The 20,724-nt window shown below is 43.1% G+C and overlaps 4 protein-coding genes across 10 annotated transcripts in view; 3 read left to right on the top strand and 1 right to left on the bottom strand.

Annotated features, from left to right (window-relative positions):
- The first annotated feature begins 1,946 nt into the window (after positions 1 to 1,946).
- Positions 1,947 to 3,765, top strand: sat1a.2 (spermidine/spermine N1-acetyltransferase 1a, duplicate 2). Its single transcript, XM_026998491.2, has 6 exons — positions 1,947 to 2,325; positions 2,499 to 2,550; positions 2,644 to 2,727; positions 3,072 to 3,173; positions 3,320 to 3,360; positions 3,491 to 3,765. Exons 1-6 carry the CDS (start codon positions 2,260 to 2,262, stop codon positions 3,656 to 3,658), a joined length of 513 nt encoding a protein of 170 aa, XP_026854292.1. The 5' UTR covers positions 1,947 to 2,259; the 3' UTR covers positions 3,659 to 3,765.
- Positions 3,766 to 4,808: 1,043 nt separating this feature from the next.
- Positions 4,809 to 11,741, bottom strand: apooa (apolipoprotein O, a). 3 transcript variants are annotated; one of them, XM_026998488.2, is made up of 9 exons: positions 11,554 to 11,741; positions 10,242 to 10,346; positions 10,003 to 10,122; positions 7,853 to 7,907; positions 7,490 to 7,585; positions 7,067 to 7,164; positions 5,910 to 6,008; positions 5,668 to 5,715; positions 4,809 to 5,154 (listed from the first exon to the last, which is right to left on the bottom strand). In XM_026998488.2, the coding sequence occupies exons 1-8, from the start codon at positions 11,608 to 11,610 to the stop codon at positions 5,668 to 5,670; spliced, it is 678 nt and encodes a 225-aa protein (XP_026854289.2). In that variant the 5' UTR covers positions 11,611 to 11,741; the 3' UTR covers positions 4,809 to 5,154. The 3 variants fall into 3 exon arrangements, with proteins under 3 accessions (XP_026854289.2, XP_026854290.2, XP_026854291.2); XM_026998489.2 differs by having other exon boundaries at positions 4,809 to 5,128; XM_026998490.2 differs by having other exon boundaries at positions 7,073 to 7,164.
- Positions 11,742 to 11,842: 101 nt separating this feature from the next.
- c6hxorf58 (chromosome 6 CXorf58 homolog) lies at positions 11,843 to 14,952 on the top strand. Of its 3 annotated transcripts, none has more exons than XM_026998495.2 (8): positions 11,843 to 11,931; positions 12,045 to 12,141; positions 12,365 to 12,459; positions 12,647 to 12,752; positions 12,915 to 13,046; positions 13,344 to 13,546; positions 14,090 to 14,216; positions 14,652 to 14,952. In XM_026998495.2, exons 1-8 carry the CDS (start codon positions 11,918 to 11,920, stop codon positions 14,898 to 14,900), a joined length of 1,023 nt encoding a protein of 340 aa, XP_026854296.2. In that variant the 5' UTR covers positions 11,843 to 11,917; the 3' UTR covers positions 14,901 to 14,952. The 3 variants fall into 3 exon arrangements, with proteins under 3 accessions (XP_026854296.2, XP_026854297.2, XP_026854295.2); XM_026998496.2 differs by having other exon boundaries at positions 12,045 to 12,153; positions 12,365 to 12,448; positions 12,687 to 12,752; XM_026998494.2 differs by having other exon boundaries at positions 12,045 to 12,153.
- Positions 14,953 to 15,792: 840 nt separating this feature from the next.
- Positions 15,793 to 20,724, top strand: part of LOC113570209 (zinc finger Y-chromosomal protein 1) — a 7,236-nt gene continuing 2,304 nt past the window's right edge. Inside the window, exons 1-9 of one of the 3 annotated variants that reach the window (XM_035527322.1) lie at positions 15,793 to 15,969; positions 16,739 to 16,839; positions 17,828 to 17,858; positions 17,959 to 18,055; positions 18,244 to 18,585; positions 19,136 to 19,285; positions 19,470 to 19,595; positions 19,820 to 19,954; positions 20,143 to 20,286. In XM_035527322.1, the coding sequence (XP_035383215.1) occupies positions 17,989 to 18,055; positions 18,244 to 18,585; positions 19,136 to 19,285; positions 19,470 to 19,595; positions 19,820 to 19,954; positions 20,143 to 20,286 (964 nt within the window). In that variant the 5' untranslated portion in view covers positions 15,793 to 15,969; positions 16,739 to 16,839; positions 17,828 to 17,858; positions 17,959 to 17,988. The remainder of the gene's footprint in view (positions 15,970 to 16,738; positions 16,840 to 17,827; positions 17,859 to 17,958; positions 18,056 to 18,243; positions 18,586 to 19,135; positions 19,286 to 19,469; positions 19,596 to 19,819; positions 19,955 to 20,142; positions 20,287 to 20,724) is intronic. The other 2 variants (XM_035527320.1, XM_035527321.1) reach the window with 2 other exon arrangements.

Raw genomic sequence — 20,724 nt, 5'->3', positions numbered from 1 at the left:
GATGCAGGCAATAGAGAATTGAGGTGAGTCATTTGATCATATTAAACTTATGCAATCTCACATTAAGCTGTGGCTCTGAGTCTTAGTAGCAGGTTTTGTTTTGTTTTGTTTTGTTTTTTACCATAACCTCCCCTCGACATGTCAGAGTTTTTAATCAACTTTCTCACATCAGTCATGAACTTTTAATCTAAACTCCTTTCTTGGTATTCTATACCTGCCTTGTATACACAGCTTAATTATATATATGTTTGCAAGGATACAGACAACGTGTTGGAAGGTGTTTCGCAACCCTGGTACAGACATTCTGATTTACCAGTACGTGTGCAGGGCCTGACAGCTGCAAGATGTCGGCTGACCTTCGGCCTGGCCAGTGAGATTTTAACACAAACAGGCCTCCAACAAATATGAATACATAGTTAGTAAATGATATATAAATGTAGTTACTAGACATGTATAATTAAACACGAATTATGAACTCTATTCTTCTGTAATAGCTGGGCCTAATGTATCCATTTTTTTTTTCTTCTTCTACACTCTCCTTATACTGTTGTGCTTTCACACTTTGTTGTTCTGTGTACTGTGCTACTATGCTGTTATGTAGCAGCATAAATCAGAATAATCTTGTTCTAATGTATACTACATATTTGGAGGAATGACTTGCAATTTCTGAGCACACTGCCAGATCCTCTGTAACACGTTTCATTTAAAGCAGTTATCTCCTCGGATCACTTGGAGGGATCACAAAATCAAATCACTGATATAAATCAATAAAACAAAAATACTTACCTCTAGATCAAAACAATAAAACAATAAAATAATATTTTATTGCCTCTGCTGTAAAGCCTTCAAAACAGATGTTTGGATGACAGGTCACAGGTCTGTATGTAGGCTGGGTACAAGGCTGTAATCTGGGGTTTCAGCACAAATAAAGTGCCTTCATTCAGAACAGTCAGTAATATCCAAATCAATACCAGGCTAAGTATCATGTTTGAAGTGTTAAGACACTATGTCATGTCACAGTGAGAAATGTGGAAATAAAAGTAATCAGAGCTTTTAAACACAGTACACTAATGAACAGTACTAATATAGATTAGTTAAAATCGGTTTATTTATTTATAGTTTATTTTTTGTTACAAAACTACCTCACTTTGTTACAAATTCCCACTTGTCTCACTTTAAATTTTGATGCATCCTGTTATGTTCCTACACTTGATGGTTTCCTCCATAAGTACTCTGCTACCAAATCTTTTTTTTTTTTTTTTTAAAGCTGCTTAAAGTCATTACAGCATACAAATAATCAAAGTCACATCCTCCAAAGATCAAAGAAATTGATTTATGCTTTAGAGACGGCTTTGTTCTATTATTTTTTTGTGTGTGTGGAGATCTGTCACTGAAACAGGAAGTGAGGTCACACATATAAACTAAACTTCCTTTTCAGTCTGTCACTACAGGGCAATAGATATGCACAGGATATGTTTTTTTTTTTTCCCAGACACTGGGAAAGAACACACATAATAGGGGATAAACACGTCAAACATATGTCCATAGATTAAGAACTTCAAAATCACATCAAAATAAAATTTCAAATGTAAGTAGCTAAATGTAGTCACCTTCACAAAAGACACAAAGTCTCCGCTGTCATGTAGGGCCCAACTAGCCAAAGTTATGTTGTGTGCTGACATGAGGATGAGTAATTTCATGTTTTCATCTCAGTGTCTGATTTCACACAGACCTGTCCAACAGCGCTACAGGAATTATGGCACATATACAAATAAGGGCCTCTCTGCTTATCGTTATCATATGTAATCACCTGTAGTTCCGGTTTCCTGTTTTGCTATCGGAAGAAATTACTGAACTAAATGAATAATATACTCTACTATTTGTGGGGGTGGGGGTGGTGGAGACCCGATACAATAAAGAGGTAGCGCCAAGGTACTTTAGCACACGCCGCAGTAGACCTCCTTCCGTTGTTCGGGCATTTGAGATTTTACATAGCCTGCTTGGGACTGGATATGACGCGCAGGTTTGCTCGGCTCCGGGAATTACGACATCTGCTCTCGAGTATAAATACGAACTGAGCGGCGCAGTAGGACAAAGCGCGGTCAGTGTCTGCAGACTTCATGTGATCCCTTAGTGAAGGGTCAGAACCCCGATTTACTGCTGAGGGTAACCCCCTTGGAAACGAATGAAGAAACAAATCTTGCTTCTCTTCACCTACCGAGGACAAGTAAGAAAAGGAAAAAAGAGCAAAAGAAGAAAATGGCCAATTTTATATTACGGAACGCCGAGCCCAAGGACGTCTCAGATATTTTGCGTCTCATAAAGGTAAAATTCGTGTCAGCGTGTAAATGTCGGATATTGGTTTGAACAACAAACGTCGAATGATACATTTTGATAAAACGCACAAGGAAGATGGGCTTTGCCACATATTCAGCAACCCTTTGTGCGTTAACTGATGTGTCATCTCAAACGATTAAAAAAACCCAAATACATTTCAGGAGCTTGCCAAATTCGAAGAAATGGAAGAACAGGTCGTTCTGACCGAGAAAGGTAGGGCGAGTTCACTCTTTCTGTTGTCACAAAATAATGGCGGAAGTTTCTACTGCTGGGTCTCTTTCCGCTTACTGTTTGTTTATCTTTTAGAGCTGTTGGAGGACGGTTTCGGAGACCATCCGTTCTACCACTGCGTCGTCGCGGAAGTACCTCGGGAAAAACAGAGCGAAGAGGGCAAGTGCTTTTTTTTGTTTGTTTGTTTGTTTTTTTGGTTGTTTTTTTTGAAGATACTATTACAGACGTGACCCATTTATACTTTGTAAACTTTTCGCCAAGAGCCAGTCATGTCCGTGGTTCATTTCATGAGTGAAATGAAACCCATAACACAAGCCGCCCGTTCCGCTCGCGTGACGTCACGGGCGTATACCGTTACATTATGCATGAGTCACTTAAGTCACATGATCCTGTTCTCGTATTCCTGCTCCTTCCATCACTTCTGTCCAAAGCAGAGCGTAGGTGGTTTTTAAAGGAATTCTGGCCCATTCGTCCGCTAACGGAAACTTGTTCACCCACTTCAGGTTATACAGTGGTTGGCTTTGCTATGTACTACTTCACCTATGACCCCTGGATTGGAAAGCTACTCTACCTGGAAGACTTCTACGTCATGAAGGAGTTCAGAGGTACATGTCCTCTGCCATAATACCCCTTTGCTGTGACAAAGATCAACATCTTTTGTATGGCCTCTCTGACTTGTTTATTACAAATGTTACCTTCTAAAGCATTCATATCAAACTAAAGTGTACATGAATTGAAATGTCACTTCCAGGTTATGGAATTGGCTCAGAAATCCTGAAGTTGCTCAGTGAAGTAAGTTTTACATCTCTGTCATCTACTTAGAATAAAACCTGCAGTGGTGATCTGCTCCACTGCTGAATGTTAAGTAAAACTGTCTTGGACTGTTTAAAATTACCATGGAGTTCCTCTGCCCCTCCCCCAGAGAGCGGTGAAGACTCGCTGCAGCAGTATGCACTTCATCGTGGCGGAGTGGAACAAACCGTCCATCGAGTTCTACAAGCGGCGTGGAGCCTCAGACCTCTCGCTCGAGGAGGGCTGGCGACTGTTTGAGATCAACAAGCAGAGCCTGCTCAAGATGTCCGCCAAGTAGACAGCAGACGGTGACCATACGGAGCCCAGCTCACCCCTCTTACCTGAGAAAAATGAGCTGAAGCTCCCCTGTACTTCTCAAGACTAATAAAGTACACATTTACTGTAGAAATGTTGTGCACCATTTTTCTTTAGTTTGTGTGTTGGCTGCTCTCCCCATTTCAACTTATAAAAGGCTTACTTAGCTGTGTTTATTCAGGAGTATCTGAGCAGTGAAACTGCTGTTCAAAACCCTGCTCACAGGTCCATTCTCAGATTAAGGGACTGATGAGCACATTAAACTATGACTACTCTTGGGTTGGGACCTAACTTGGGGGGAGAGAGCCTGTGGGAAAGAACTTAAAACATACAGAGATTGTTGCTTTCTCTTTTTAAAGAAATGGATGTTACTGTACTCAAATTAGCTGTTCATAATGAAATTAAAGGTAACATGATTAAATCAATTTTGGTCAAAGGAATGGAGGTCCACCAAGCAGGTGCACTGAAATACTTTGCAAAAGAAACAATGTCTCACATGTAAAATATACTGGAATATGAACTGATTTTATGGTTGTAATTCAATGTTATTGCAAAAATGATAAGTTAGTATGTCTGCACCATGAAAACTAACATGGCTTGCTTTTTTTGGCACATTCAATCATTGGTTACTGCTTTGATTAGTTTTGTGAATTCTCCAAAACTAAAATTCTAGATAAAAACTTTCTAATTTACTCATTTCTTACTCCCTAACAAGGCTTGCCAAAAATGTACTTTTTTCTCATCAGATTTAAAGTTCATTTAAACAAGTACACTTTTAAAGCTTATATAGTTCTTAGTCTGTAAAGCTGGTGCAGCCGTTTCTCCTTTCAAAGACTTGATGGCAATGACAGGCAATACCCACTCAGCGTATGTGAAACTGTTTTGCAACAAACTGTGGATGTCCATTTCTGGACAGAACTGGTTTTTGAGTTTGTTTCCATGACAAAGTAGTCAGTTATGCTTCCCTGAAACCCGTCTGCTTAAAAAAGGAAGTGATTTTTAGAAAAAAAAATGCCAGAACAAGCAAGCCTTGGAGATGTCTGGACCAGCACTACTGCCCCATGGTAAAATGTTACTTTATGGCATACTTTATTTTATCCAGTCATCTCCTTTTACAACACTGTACACAAGAATGTGGAATCTAGACCATTTTATTCAAGTTTGTACATGAATATACATTAAAATAATCATCAATATACATTAAAATACCATTGTGGTAGTTCTTGAAGTTTCCAAGTTCAGAACTTTTGACAAACCACTCCCCTTTTGCTGAAGGAGTGGTTAGTGTATAAGCAGGTCTAAAGGGTGAGCCAAAGGAAGTGACCAAAGGAGAAGTTCAAACGGCAGAAATTAAAAGAGAAGGCAGGAGATTCACAGGAGGAGGAGGGAGAGCTCAGGCATTATGGGTTGTATCCTCAACACTCCAGCTCACAGGTTACAGCATGCCATCACCCTGTCAACCCAGAAAGGATGCAATATCTGCAAATGAAGATGATAGTTATATCCAGCTTTTAGGCAAAATAAGCATCAAAAACTTTAAGAAAAAGGCATTTCTTAAACCAAACTACTGATTCAAAAAGGCAGTGCAGAGAGTAACATTCCACCAGCAGCTGGATGTGCTCTTTTAAATCCAAGACCATCTCCACCTAAACAAACCCCAACCTCATCATAAGACTGTACACAACTGAACTCAGACCAGTATAACAGCAACTTCCATCAGCAGTACTGTAGGGTTAAAGCACAATAGTATCAAAAATCTGCTCCATGGGGAAGTGAATAAAACATATGCAGAGGTTACTAAACCACAGGAAGGTCTGTACTCACTTGAAGAGACATGACACTGGCTGTAAAGCTTGCGGTTGTGCAAGCAAGCACATTATATTGAACTGAGCTGTGTTATGGGTACGGTATTATGATGCAATACCCAGCTGTGTTGTAGTGTTAGTTATGATGTTTTTATCATGCTGTGATGAAGCGGCTGTTATTCCCTACCTAAGCTTTCGTCTCCTCACTGGAAGGTTTCTCCTCTGCCTGCTCAATCTGTGGAAAAATTAAGCAAGGTCAGGAGTCAGGGGTTACAAGGCACACTTAAATAAACAAAATTAAATTTAAAAAAGAAAAGAAAAAGGCGGTTGAATCTTGTGGGATCAGAGTGCCTCAGCAAGTTACACCAAGTGCACAAGTACACAGAGTGAAGCATGGCTCCCGTTTCTGCTGTGCTGGAGAAGACTTGCCTTCTCTGCATGTGCTTTTGGGCCCGGCTTGCTTTTAATCAGGTTTTCTGCAGCAATGTACGCATGTAGGGTCCACTCATACACGGAACTGCCAGTTTTCTGCATGAGGATGAGAAGCGACAGGAAGGCCATAATACAGACACACACGCATATTAGAGAGAATGAGAGAACGGAACATGGAGAGGACAATAGGAAATAGCAGTGATAAAGCACATCAAAAAATAGCCTTTTCCCCCCAACCCCACCCTGGAGAACAGTGATAGGTTTGGAACATGCCAAGCTACAATTGCTACAACTCCACCCATGTCGTAGCAGCCCATGACCCTCAGAGCTTCGTGTGACTCCTCTACAAACACATGTAATACAAATGTGTCTGAAGATGAGGCAGCCCCACCTTCACCCTGTCAATCATCATTCACGTTAAGTAAAGTGTCAGAGGGGTGTTACAGCATTCAGTCAGCAGGTCCCACCTGAGCAGGAGGTATGGCAGGAAAAGGTCATTAACCCCCACTGCACATGGGGAAAAAAGTCCAGCTATCTACCACAACCAGCAGGCAGCTAAAGGAAAGGAGGGTGCGGGTCAGCACCATGATGGGTTTACCCTGGAGAGAGAGAGAGAAGCACTCCATCTCTCATTTTAATCTGGGCAGGTGTGATGGAAACTTCTGGATCATGAACTTGTGCCCCCCCAACCCTTTCCCCCCTCCAGACAGTGATGATAATAGAATGATCGGTTAATAATAAACATTCCCCACAACTCAGCAGGAATGGAGAAAAACACATTCCAGCATCACGACCACGCACACACGGGTACTGAACAAAATGCACTCTAGCCACAGAGCATTAGAAACACATCACATGGTTACTACAGGTTGTAGTGGCGTATGTAACAGCACATGCAGCTACAACTTCAAACTGAGCGTCTGACAGATTGGAAGTATATAAGCAGATATCTTCTTCCCCCAACCAGAAGCAGGGCATGTGTGTTCCAAACCTAACATTCACTTTTATTGTGACTTTGAACTTGATAAAGCCATAACTTGGCATCAACTGAAATCACACCCTGGCCCAGCTTGCACAATTACCATTTCAATATCTCAGACTCATCTCAGAGGCAGTTAAAAATAAATACAGATTAAACATTTGCTTGCACTCACACGCACCTTTGCAATGCTGGCTGCTTCTTGTGGATAGTACATGGCAGTTCCCACAGTCATCAGACCAATTGGGTAGACCAGCTTCTTTAGCCTGGAACCTGGAGGAATGAACACAGACATATACAAAAACAGTGAACAAGCCAAAGCTTCAAAATGATTCAGAATAAAACAGAAGCATGCAGACCACAGACCAGTAAGGTCATCAAAGACACATGCTTACTAACAATGTAATGAGTGCACCCCCTCACCTTTACTATGAAATAACATATACTCTGGGCTTATAACATTCTATATGCACAGGTCACCTATCTGGTAATGCACAATTTCAGAAACCTACTACAAAGACCGTGACAATTGCACATCACTATCACTATTTGTAAATTTCACTGCAGTGTTAAAACTAGTTGTAAATAGTCACATTACCTCTTGCCAGGAAGAGGCCAAGGATGCCAGCAAAACCAATGATTCCTGCCCTGGGGTAGAACTGTGAGGGAGGGTTCTTCAAATATGTATAACTGTCTGTAGAATTGAGATGGGACAGTAACCAGTCAGTCATTACCTTCACCAGCCTCTAGAGTATTCAGCTATTATGGTAACTAGCCATTACAGTATCCCACCACTACTACAGTTAATTATAGTAACTGGCAATTACATTAACCGAGCCAGTACAGTAACCAGCCACCAAATCTGTGGCTCTTTACCCACAGAACCAGCTCTAATGTTAACTTCATCCATTTTAAAATGTACTATAACTACTGTTAATCTTATTTAACTGTGTTTTCTCACCTTGGCCAAACTGAAGTGCATAGTCCACCTTGGGCTTTACTGCTCCATAGGCACCCTGTTTCACACAGGAAATAACATTATCCTCCTACAGACTGGTGTCTCACTGCTGAACATTGTGTTTCCATTTTTTGAGCCGGTTACTTGATGAGACTTGTATACACACACTCAGATTTTCTTTCCTGGTTAAAATTTCTCTCACTTTCTCTGCCGGATGAGAAAGTTCAAAAGATTTATTATTCCAAAGGTTTACCAGGAGATGTTTATGATTTTTATGGTCACTCAGTGTCTGGCTCTGGTTAAGCCATAATGTCTGACAGAATGACTTGTGAGCTTACACATCAGCTTTTGGAACCCAGTGCATTTCCCTGAAACACCATGAAGAAATTATGTTCAATACATTAATTTAGGATATGCACAGTGGAAACTAGTGTGTAGGTCACCCTTGAGGCCTATGTTTAAGTGTGTATAAGCGAATGTCTACATCTCATCTTCAAAATAACAAAATATTATAATCAAAGGTCACAAATGAATCAGCCAGTCAGTGCCAGCATTTGTAGCTGTGGAGAGTGTGAAAGCCATTTGCCATTGCCATTTGCTTGGATAGGTCCAAGAAAGACCAATTCAGCAATGCCTGTGGGTGCTGCTAATTCATAACACACTGCTTCTTCTTTACACACTGGCCTCTTTTTAGCAGACATGGTGGATTACTCTGCTCATTCCTCTGAGGACAGCCTCCCGCAGCTGGTGAGCTGGTTCTCACACATTTTCAGTTCTCCAGAGCGAAAAACAAACCTTTTGACACAAGCAAAAACAGCAACACCAGCTGACAGGCCAAATGTCCATATGAGAAGTGCCTCTCAATCCAGCTCTGCTTTAAGCAAAGGAGAGAAAGGACAAAGACTCAATGATGCAGCTCTGAGCAAAGTCAAGGCTGGACCAGGCCTGTATCCCACACAGGAGCACAAGGTGAGGCTGGACATGTCTCAGGTCACTCACAGAGGAAAGGAGTCCAGGTTGTGGACGATCAAACATGCAGACCAAGTATTCCATAAGTTCTGATTTCACTCATGAAGAGCCAGAGAAGCTGGAAAGTTTATACAGGACAACTGCCAATGTAGACTACCAGCAGTGGAAGTGCAAAGCAGCAAAGTATGGGAAGGAAGGGTGGGTGCCTGCATGTGTGCGTGTAGCCATGGGGTGAGAAGACACCTGAACTTTCTGTTTGGTTAAATTGCTCGTGTGCTGAAAGGGGGCTGTCAGCGAGACAGGGCAGTAAAACCATGACCAAACAATTAGAAACACTAGATCATAAATGAAGTAGTGGAGTGGCTGACTCTAGATCAGTATCCCAACAATGAGCATCAAGATTAGTAGGATACAACCATACAGCTTATCTGTGATTGTATGTTGGGTTTATTATCTGGTTAAAGGCATGCAGTTCCTTCTATGAAATTCTCATTAAGCTTGATTAGATTAACAGAGATTAAGAGATCATTGTCCAGTGTACATGAAAGTGAAGTGTCAGAGGGTGAAGGACCAGAGTCAGGCTGCTTCGACCTTTTACATCTGCATAACTTACTATATTTACTACACACAGCTCTCTGGGCCGGGCCATGTGGAGAGCATATTTACTGTTACTGTAAAGTAAACAGCCCAGCAGAGACACTCCACTATGGAAGAAAGGTGACTGGATCCTCCATCTGTAACTGGAAACACCCACAGGACACCACCAGTGAAATTTGTCTGGCATAAGAATCTTTAGAAGAAGCACTGGCCTAGCATTTGCCTGTGTGCCTTAAATCAGCACAGACAGGGCTGGAATCTGACCCAGAAAGAAGCTGCAAGCTTGTGCTGAGGAAGCAAGAGGCCAAGCAGTGCATTGGCTCCAAGCACACCCAGCGCATGTGAGAGAAAGTTGGGCAGGTGCCTACACAAGCCACTGCGTCACACTAGGTAACTGGGTGCACTCAACCCAGGATGAGGCCAGTTTGAAGGAGTCTGTGGCTGAATGAGGTGAGTCACTTCATTAAAGCAGGTAAGTGTACAGCACAAGAGCCTCAAGGAACGAGTCTGCTCAAGGGAAGTCTACATTGGGCAGCAGGCCAGCCCGTAACCTGAGCCTACTGGTGAGGCCAAGCCCTTGTGAGTACCTGGCACCAGGTGGTGTATGGCTCTGCCATTTTCCTCAGCATGGCTACACCGTCCTCCACCGGTCCCTTTTCTGGCTCCACATAGTTGAAGTTTTGCTGGGGAATCGTGTAGAGAGAAAGCTGAAAGACACACATAGTACACCTACTGCCAACAGCTCTGGAAGATTCCTCAAGATTCAAAACATTCACATACGCATATTATTCTCTGTACACATCAGGAGGCACTGGGGTGCCTTTACCTCATCCACACTTATATTGTCGCTGGGCTTCTCGCCGTCACTGGCAGCTAGCACGGATGCTGACATCATGCCCAGGACGCCCGAGAGGCCAACTGTGCCTCCCACCTGGAGCAGCATCCACCATCACCATGGAAATGGAATATGGCAGAGAGGCAATCATAGTGATCTGTATTAATTCAGGAATCTTTGCAAATATGTAAACAGGTGAGAAACTCAAACTTTTAATGGAACATTTTCATCTAGACTGCTAAAGAAAACTGTGATAAGAAATGGCAATACAGAGAGACATAACTAATCAATACAGAATGCTAACTTGTTTATTCTCCCAGTACACACTTAAATAGAGACTTTGTGTCTGTTTATTCTATGTTAGATTTCTACATGCATGTGTTTTTGGTGGATAATGTGTGCATTTTCCCCCCACAAAAAAAAAGGAAAAAAAGCACACCCACACAATACGAGTTCATTGTGAGGGACCTACTTAGCAACTCCATTATAGATGAGCTCAGGCTCTTTCTATTACATGTCCAGTATGAAGTGCAAAGGCCAGAGGATCTGTATAAATTTTACATACTAGATTAGGATACAATTTACAGTGAACTTTGATCACTGAGAAAACTGAGGTTCCAAAACATTATTTGCAGAATATCATTCAGCATTTGAGCATGAAATTACAGTGAAGTGTATCGTATTTTAAGCACAAATGTATTGCTCATGCAACATCCAAGTACGCAACACCCTTAAATTCGTGATAAGAACGCATTCGACAGGTTAAACGAAGGGGCAGCGCCACCTAGTGTTTTAAAACAAATGCAACCATGAATTCTGCCTCAGGAACCTTAAGTGCCAACATATTTAGACTGCAATTTTACTTTAATCGTTTATTCTATGTATCTGACCAAAATAAAATGAAATGACAATTTGAAACGAAGTCGCATTCGTTAACAAAACAAGTTCAAAACACAAATTTCATTTGCCTTGCAGCAGATAAACTCCTGATTTGCACGTATAGTCATTATTATGCAGCTTCAACTGAATTAAATTAAACGTTACGAAATGGCAGCATTAAAAGGAAAGCAATGATACACTTCTACACGCAAGCCTGAAATGTCCTTCGACTTCATCAATTCTCAAGTGCCCTCTTTACCACCCGGCTGAGAACAAATCTAGCGCCCTTAGGTTACAAATTTAGCATACGACACACCTGCTTTTAGCAGAATGACGCGCTAAACGGTTTTTGATCTAAAATGTTTTAAGCCTCCTGCTGTAAAGGAATCTGTATATTCACTCTCCAAAGTTTTTTAATTCTCACCTTGTACATGTTCATGCTCTTCTTCGCTATAGTATTTAGCGGGGAATGCGTGCACATTTGTGCATATTGCCACCTAGTGTAGCTCTAAGGTGCTGTATCCGCTAAAGGAATTAGACCACCTATAAATAATTATATATATATATATATTTTGCGTCCTACTCTCTAGTCGTTTAACAGATAGCCTAAGCTAATGCAAATGTCGCACCTAACACTACTGACTCTGGCGTGTCTTTCCCATTTGTTGTTACGGCTTTCTGTTGCCTGGCAACAGAGACGCGATTGAGATTTCCATGGATCTCTGTGAACTTAAAGCTAACTAGAGATGATTGTTTGAGCACCACAGGTTCTAAATTATTCATTTGAAATGATGGAATATGGGTAAGTATTCAAGATGTACGACAATAGTTAGCAAAAGTGTTATTCGGTTCGTTGTTTTCGTTAGCTCCCTTTTTGATCAAGAAACCAAATCTCATATTTTGTTACCCGTACAGCCTAAACCGACAGATGCGCGAGAACTCCGCCAGGAAAATCCAGGCATACTGGCGATCCTACCAAGATCGGCGACTCTTTCGCCTGCTATTAAACACTGTGCGCTCGGCAGTAGGTTCAAAGCTTTAATGTCTTGATTTTATTGTAATGCTTTCTGGGGACACGTCACCGCCATTGTTATCAGATAAATAATGAATAAATGATATATTATGAATAGTTCCGCCTCCTCTTTTTTTGACCAGCCGCTAGCAACACCTTGTGGCGCGTTTGTCAGTTCCCCGACGTTGTCACTGAAGTGATTTCTGTGCTTGATGGTGTCTAGGAACAGTGTCTGACCCCAGCAGTTCTACGCCAGCTCAGCCCACGAGAGGCACACCTGCTGAGAGACCCCAGCCTTCCATGCAAGGTCAGATTCAGGTATTAACCCACCCAGTGCTCCTATGTTGCGATGACGACCTTTGACTGATAGACAGCCACTCACCAACAGGACAGCAGACTCCATGTGGGATTAGTGTTAGGGGTGGGGTAAAAGAACTGAGGGACCTGTCCATAGACTGAAATCCAATATCTGCCCTGTTTGTGTTGCACCTGTTCTGTTGCTTAGATTCTCAGGGTCTCAGTTTCCACCTGTAATTGTGTTCAAGATTTTCCACCTGGGCCAAGGGATGCACTACTTGTCGGGAAAAAAGCTCTTCCGGCCTTCTAATCAAGTGAGCATAGGAACCATCCCCTTATTTTTGTTTCAAAACCTTGCACTCAAAACAGGAAGCAGTAGCAAGCTGTTTAGGATTTAGGTATCTAAAGCGTTTAAAAGTTTGATCTTTGGGGGGAAAAAAATACATGGTTTCTACAGAGTTCCTGTGTATTAACAGGCCACTGCAGACACCTTTCAGATAATGGGGAAGAGGAAGTTTGTGGAACTCATGACCAAGGACGAGATTCAGTGGCGTGACCAAGCAATCTCTGACCCTGCGGACATCACGTGCATGAGAGACTACATGCAGGTGACAAAACTGGTCATGCAGTTTTACATGGAGCCAAGTAGTGTTTGTTTCTTAAATCAAATTCAGACTGCAGGATTTCTGACCATTATTATTGTGTGCCAAAACAAAGAAATCTAAAGTAGGTCTGCATATGGGTGCAAACTGAATGTTTACAACCTGCACAGTGTGCACCATGTTTGCAAATGTGGCACTGAGCCACAAAGGCATTGCATGCTTCTGCACTCTTTATCCCCATACTCTAGCATCTGTAGAGAAAGTAAAATAAACACCTCCCGATTAAAGTTAAACCCCCATCAGTACTCTAGCCACTTAGACGAGTTACCCATCCATCTGGGGGGCAGAGGAAATACCTGGAGACATCTGTCCCTGAAAGCGCTGTCCCGGAACTGCCCGAGTACGGATGGCGTAGCTGACCAGAGAATAAGCAGTGTGTTGCGCAGCCTGCAGAATGAGGCCATCTCAGGACCCAAGGCAGGTGGACAGCTTGCTCTTCCACTGAGGTAACCCACTGGAGGGTGGGATTCTCTAACTTTGCCTGTCACAAGTCTGGCACTATAAATAGACTTTGTTCTGTGCTGTGGGCCTATATTAATCACACCTCTTACAGTGATGTGCGAGACTGGATCCTTTTCATGGTTATGAATAGAGGTTTTAATAGAGAAGGAGAGTACACTATATCCTTGCTCTCAGGCCTGGATTGGTTATACACACTCATCCCACTAGCTCCTTGTGTCAGTGTTGGGTTGCCAAATCAGGTCAGACTTCATTTGGCATACAGAAGACTGGCTAATTATGCTTTGAGTCAGTTTTATTATAACAACTGGGGAACACCTCACATGTGTCCAGAGCAAGGACTAAGACATCCATGCATATTCTGGAATCTCCTTCATTCACTCCAGGTACACTAGATGTGTGCATCTGCCCCAAGCTGCACACATTTATGAATTCCATGTTAGAACTATGAGAAGACACATTTGGCACTGGGTGGGCTGCACAGTTTTTTTGTTTTGTTTTTTTAAACCAGCACTGCCCCCTTTGCCCAGGTCCCCGGCTGCACGCCTGTCTTCCAGGGTCTCTAGCTTGGCACCCCAAACCTGCACACGTCACTCTGCCCGGGTACAGCACATTAGGCGCATGAGACGCCTCTACACCCCGGGTGAACACGAGAGGGTGAGGTCACATTCTGCATGGTTTAGGTTTAACCCAGCACTTAACCCACATGCTGATGAACTGGACAATGAGGAAGCCAAACTGAATCAAGGTTGTTAAATCAAGGTACACCAAGTGGGGCCCTGCAGCACTGTAGTCTGCGGTTTCAGTCCTCTGTTATAGACAAAAAGTAATTCATCCAAAAGAACCAAAAACCCAGATTGACCAATTTATTGAGCACTTCTGGAATACAATTTGATCCAGAAGCTATGATATAACTAAACAGCTTTGAAAATAATTTGTTAGAAGCAAGGGAGCAAATTTTCTGGTAGAACATTTACAGGTTTCTGTTAATGAATCAGTCTAAATGTCATGCCAAATACCATGACGCCCAATAAAATAAGACACAATAAAGACAACAGTATGCAGTGGTAAACAATTTGTTTTCTTTTGGAGGTGTTGGCTAAAGAACAACAAAAGAAAGGCACTCTCAGGACGGACAGGAATGACAATTATCTGGTTACACAAAACAAGGCTGATGAAAAATGTATTCTTTCTGACACACCTCTGCCACTGGCTTCGGATGAGGTCACGAGTGGCACTTTGCGCGCGTCCGATTCCGAGTGGGAAGAGGAAGCTGAGAAACTCTGCTACTGGTCCAATCAGCTTGCACTGGATGGCATGGAGCAAGAGGACGATCTCTGAGCACCTGCACATTCCATCATGATTAAAATAAAGTTCCAGTTATGAATATTCATATATGAATTTAAGACTGAATCTGTTCTTGTTGTAGTTTCAAGGGTTGCAACAAGGTGTAAAAATACTGTCAAAGTATATGCTTGTTCCTTCAAAGGCAAAGCTATAACTTTACCACCTCTGAATTTGACAAAAACGTCGTATGAAATCTATACCTTTATTTTATTACGATGGTATATGTAAATATACGCGTATCTGAGAGACGTCGCAAAACAACTTTACGAAGAAAAACAATTTTCAAAAAGTGAGAGTTCATGAACTTGAACAACCAAAATAAAACAAACCCAAACAAACAAAAAAAATTCCGGAAGGGTTGTTTATCATTGAGGGTTGTCAGATCACAGTACATTCGATTACAACGCAGCAAAAGCAGTGTGGAAAATCATACCGAACCGTGCAAGTTACCCATTTTTTTTCGCCCACGGACGACACCGATAAGTCCATTTCTGTATACGTAGGTGGCACACCAACCTATTACAAAGATAACGCGTTTAATAAAGTAATCATTAAAGACTCTGCTTGGACGTCTTATGCACAACGCGAGCATATGCAATGCAACAATCGAAGCGCGCGCTCAAACACAGAAAAACCTGCACCGAGCCGTTAAATTGGTTTCGAAGCCGCTGAAAACCCGCAAGCTGCTAAAATGGCTACGGATACCTATACGCAGCACTCCGAGAACAAACTGCACCCAGAGCTTTGCCGCTTCGCATTTCTAGCGGAGCTTTCGGCCTGCCCCGGGCAATAATGCTTTCAAAGCTCTTCCGCATTTTCCTGCGCCGGCTGGGCAGTGACGTGTCGTGCTGACGGCGGCCTCGGCGCTGGCGGAGCTGCGGGCTGCGGCGCTTTCTCTGCCTTTCAGTGGAGCTCCGAAACACTCGGCCCCTCCCTCCCTGCGACTCGGCGGCCCGCCCAGCTAGCACAAACTCCCGATTGAGACTTGCCCGAGTCTGGGGGAACCGAAACGGCCTGGGAAATCGACTAACAAGACGGAGGCCGCCCCGTTAACCGATATATGGTAAGAGCGCCCGTTTTGTGTCTCTTTGTCGTCACGTATTGCGCCAGCTCTGCACGTGTCTAATGCGCGACTGCTCAAGTAACTCGACTTGTAATTTTTATTTTAATTATAATTTGTACGGCTTGTAGACTCTAGGCCTCGATATGGTCGACGGCCGAGGCCGTGAGAAGGCCGCAGGGAGGCCTTAGCGATCGGGGGAGGGTATTGTTTTTAAACCCCCCTGTCTGCAAAACCGCGGGAGAAACGCGCAGCATTAAAGCGGTTCTTTGTTTTACGAGGAGGGTCAGCACCAGGGCATAGTCTTATGTCTGTTGTCTTATACGGCGACGCGGGAATAAAATCCATGATCCAATTTCGTCCAAAATGGCGCTCACGGAAAGGTTTTGTTTTCAGTAAAAGGGAGAATTATGGTCATAGGGCGCCATATTTATGTCCGGTTTCAGGTGTTGAAAGACGGGTTCGGTGAGAGAAGGTGGATAAATCTAATGCCCTTCTGTCTTTCCAGGGGTCGGGATGTCGGTGCGGGGAAACATTAAAAAATCCAATTTTTTCTTCATAAATGTTGTTAGCTGGCCACATTTGAAGTAGCTGTGTCCTTTCGGCAGCAGTAGTAGCTGCATTTGCAGTAAAACATAATCATAGTTTAGCAGTTGGTACATTAAAACACGTTATCATAGTGTAAATTTGTTTTCACAGTTGTGTTATTAATGTAGCATATTTTAAACAAAAATAGTCAGTCCATGTTTTCATTTTCATTCATTCTATTCAGAGCCGGCCCTCTGTTGCAGACTCATCCTCAAATTAAAGGGACAGGCGACCGCTGCTTGCATTAGCTAAACAGGCTGTCTGCTCCGGACGACCGTCCAAAAGGTGCGGCGTGACCATACCTGTGGGCCTCTTTCACCGAAACCACCTACCTCACAGATGTAGAATGCATTCATGTGGCTTCTTTTCTTGTGTGTCAAATAGTTTATTCTGCGGCTGCACAAATCGCAGGTTATGTTGTTTTTTTTCTTAGTTTTTCTTTTTTTTGTTCCCCACCCCTTCTCTTTTTGAAGTAGTGGTTTAACAGTATAGGAACACCTGCGTGTTCAGCCCTGCGAATTAAATCAAAGGGGAGGGGCTAACGTTCTGAGCATGTGCAATGAAAGTAGACGCATGCGTGATTGCGCTTCTCCGCGAATTTGGATTGCATCGTTTTCATGTTGCTGTGGTTTGTCAACAGCAGGGACCCTCAGCATGGCTCGAGGTGTGTGTTATTGGGGTTGATAGTTTGGTGATGTGCTTAAGGTGTGGCTATGTTTGCCCTTTATAAGGCTTACCATATGAAACCTGGTTTCTGTCCTGTTCTCTTCAGTTACTTAAGTCAGTTTCTTTGTCTGTGGGCAGCATGATGGACTCTGAGCTGCTGTGCTTGTTGTCTTCTGTATGTATTCCCTGTTAGATTCCTTGGCAGTGAAGTCAGTGATTGATACCTAGATCTGCCTATACCAGAATTCTTCAGCCAAGAACAGTGAAAAAAGATGCATATAAAACCACATGATTCTTTAACTGGATTATGTGTAGGGAGGACTGCTACACAGCATATCGTTTGTTCATTGAAATATGATCTCTAATGATTTGCATCTTTTGTGTGTGCACGCTTTGTATGTCCAGACCAACCTCAGACATTCTACATACATGTGAGAGTTCTAATGAATCACAATGTTCACCTGCTCCAAAGAAATTAGAATAATTTTGACCAAAATAATGCTGGCCAGTCTCTGAGCATGTCACATTATGTGTTCATCAGTTTGTGGTATTAAGGCATATCACAGTTGCAATATAATCACTATGTCATTTTGTCCATATTCTGAAGGCCTTATAGAGAGGGTGTCTCAGCTGTCACTGTAAGCATGTTTTGAGTATATTATGCCTTGGGCAAGCTCTTTTAATTGGCTATGCATATGATGTGAGCAGGTCTCTGATTCATGGATTTTTCTGGTGTAGTTTGGTGGAGGCCAATGACGAGTAAAGACAATGGATGAGGATGTGACGAGACTCGCACTCCGTTCCCAAGAGCCGAAGATCATCCTCCATGGGTCAGGTAGTGTAGCCCTGCCCCCCAGAGTGAAGCAATTGCTCACCAGACCTGTTATTTATTTTAGGGACCATCAGAGTAATGCACTCATTGTGCTGCAGTCAGTAATTTTCCAATGTCCTAGTGGTCCAAACATTTTTCTTTTTCTTCTTTCTTCTTCTTTCTGCCTTTCCCTCATCATCTCTCTTTCTCAGATGATGGAGGGATGTGTGGAGAGGAGTATGTTGTGGAACTGCAGGAGACTGTATTGGTCTCAGAGGGGGAGGGAGAAGGAGAGGGGGAGGGCGTGGCAGTGAGGGGCTTCCCTTCTGATGAGCTCGTCATCCAGGATGCCGTGGAGGATGTAGTCGCCGACGACGATGAGGGTGTCACCGTGGAGACGTGCGTGATGTCTTTGGAGGGTGAGGAAGAGGATGAGGAGGGTGTCGCCATGGCGGAGATGTCGGAGGATGTGTTGGTAGCGGACGGGAGGGAGCATGATGGGCTGGACCATGAGCAGGACTCGGACACGTGTGGAGACTATCTGATGATCTCCTGTGAGTCTCATTCAGTGATTCATTCATGTGTTAATTTATTCTTTGTATTTTCGGTTGTAATAGTCCTCTTTGCCTCTTTTTCTCTGTTTATACCAGTACGTTCACATTTACAGCACTAAGCAGATATTTTAAGTGACTATGTGCTGTTTTTTGGAAGATCTCGATATGGTTGTGCAGATAGGGTACTCAGATTACAGGCCTGATAGTCTGTATAAATACATAAATGCATCTAAATTTAGATAATTTAATTAGTGTTTGTGTGTAACTTTTATTAAAAAAAACAATTTGTTGTTTTTTCATTTATCCATCACTACGTCCCTACAATATGCTTATACAAGCTGTGACTCATGCAATAATAGTCCTCCACCTGTCCATGCTGGCAGTAAGAAGCTAAGCTCTGCTCTGCTCTCACTGTTTCTGTTCTTTCCAAATTGCAGTGTCTCTATCCTTTCCTCCACTCTCTGCCTTTTGCTTAAAGACGTCTAGAGTTCTGTTACCGTGAGGACTGAACGCAATCTCAGACGTTCTAAATCTCTCATCCTCCTTGTAGTGGATGAGGCGGGGAAGATGGTTTCAGCTGATGGAGAGGAGGTGACTGTGGAGGGAACCATAGGTGATCAAGAAGTGGAGAAAGACGAGGATGGTCAGGAAGTCATTAAGGTTTACATCTTTAAAGCTGACTCCGGGGAGGATGACCTGGGTGAGCTCTGTGTGGGTGTGTGTGGGTGGGTGGGTGTGGGGGGGTTTGTGTGTGGGGGGGTGGGTGGGTGTGGGTGTGTTCCCCCCCCCCCCTACTCTTCTCTTATTTAAATCTAGAGACATTCGTTATTTTTTGTCTGATGCAAATGTATGGTGGCACAGTGCATAATTTTGTGTGTGCGTAGGTGAGCCAGTGGATATAGGGGAAGGTGACTCGGAAACTCTGGCACTGACAGATACCGTGGGCAGACCGCTAAGGGAAAAGATGGTTTACATGTCTGTGGGTGACAGCCATCACACTCAGCCAGACGGTAAGACACCCTGCCAGTAGAGGGCACTTAGGCCTCTGCTACAGCAGCATACCTCAGACTGAGCGCCCTTGATCCTCTTAAACAGTATGCTGATCTGGAAAAAATACCTGGTTACAAGGGTTCTATTTCACTCTCCATTTCTCACGGTGCGTGCTTGCATACCTGTGTGTGTGTGTGTGTGTGTGTGTGTGTGTGTGTGTGTGTGTGTGTGTGTGTGTGTGTAGGAGGCTCTAAACTCTCTGATGAAGTGTATATGGAAGTGGTAGTTGGAGGCGAAGAGCCAGTGGCTCATGACAGAGCGTATGACAGCACAGCCCTCAGCAAGGACTTCATGCCTGTGTCGTGGGCAGCTGCTTATGGTTAGATACGCAAATTTACATACAGACATATCCATGCATATACGTATACACACACGCACGTGTATATACACACACACAAACTCTTTTTGATCTGTGTGTGTAATTGTATGTAGTTTCTGATCTGTGTTTGTGTTGGGAATGGCTGATATGTGTGAGTGCTAACTGTCTTTTGTGTGTATGTGGTTAAGGAGCAGAGGACCATGATGGCTGTGAGAACAGGAATGGGGCAGCGAGTGCCTTGCTGCACATTGATGAGTCGGATGCTCTCGACCGACTCAACCAGCAGCACAGCAAGAACCGCAGACGTGCTGAACCCAGACAGGTGCAGACAGGTACTGACACCCTATACACACCCCTTCACACACACACACACACACACACACACCCAGGGCACAGTTGTATGCTCAGGGATTCCCTTCCTGAAAATAAACAAATTTTAAAAAGTTGCATTTTTTTATGAGGTTGGTTGTTGTGCATTTAAGGGTTAAATGTCAGAAAAGGAAGAGGAGCCTGCTTTTTCTCCTCATTGACTGTGGAAGCGTCTGGAACTAATGGTGTGCATTTTACACATTAGTTGCTGGGCTGGCTAACTTCATTTAGTGATGACAGTAGAAACACTCTTACGTTAACTATTTAAAAAAAGGTGACCTGCTTCACTGAAGGCAATTTCTGTGCTTCTTCATCCACTTGTTTATTTTGTAAACTTAATGCAATTAAATGATTTCGTTAGCTTCCATTACAACAGCATGTTTCAGTTTGGCACACTTCAG

Source organism: Electrophorus electricus, chromosome 6 (genome assembly GCF_013358815.1).
Source record: "Electrophorus electricus isolate fEleEle1 chromosome 6, fEleEle1.pri, whole genome shotgun sequence".
NCBI classification, from domain to species: Eukaryota; Metazoa; Chordata; class Actinopteri; order Gymnotiformes; family Gymnotidae; genus Electrophorus; species Electrophorus electricus.
The sequence above is the reverse complement of the archived record's forward strand: the minus strand, read 5'-3'. Positions and strand labels throughout refer to the sequence as shown.

Excerpts from the sequence above, each read along its gene's own strand:
- sat1a.2 (XM_026998491.2), top strand. The coding sequence starts at position 2,260 with ATGGCCAATTTTATATTACGGAACGCCGAGCCCAAGGACGTCTCAGAT. Across the intron at positions 2,551-2,643 it reads GGTCGTTCTGACCGAGAAAG|AGCTGTTGGAGGACGGTTTC; the intron begins GTAGGGCGAGTT and ends TTTATCTTTTAG. Across the intron at positions 3,174-3,319 it reads CGTCATGAAGGAGTTCAGAG|GTTATGGAATTGGCTCAGAA; the intron begins GTACATGTCCTC and ends TGTCACTTCCAG.
- apooa (XM_026998488.2), bottom strand. The coding sequence starts at position 11,610 with ATGTGCACGCATTCCCCGCTAAATACTATAGCGAAGAAGAGCATGAAC. Across the intron at positions 10,347-11,553 it reads AGAGCATGAACATGTACAAG|GTGGGAGGCACAGTTGGCCT; the intron begins GTGAGAATTAAA and ends ATGCTGCTCCAG. Across the intron at positions 7,908-10,002 it reads CATACACCACCTGGTGCCAG|GGTGCCTATGGAGCAGTAAA; the intron begins GTACTCACAAGG and ends TGTGTGAAACAG.
- c6hxorf58 (XM_026998494.2), top strand. Across the intron at positions 13,047-13,343 it reads GCATGAGAGACTACATGCAG|TACTCTAGCCACTTAGACGA; the intron begins GTGACAAAACTG and ends AACCCCCATCAG. Across the intron at positions 14,217-14,651 it reads CCCCGGGTGAACACGAGAGG|GTGTTGGCTAAAGAACAACA; the intron begins GTGAGGTCACAT and ends TTTCTTTTGGAG.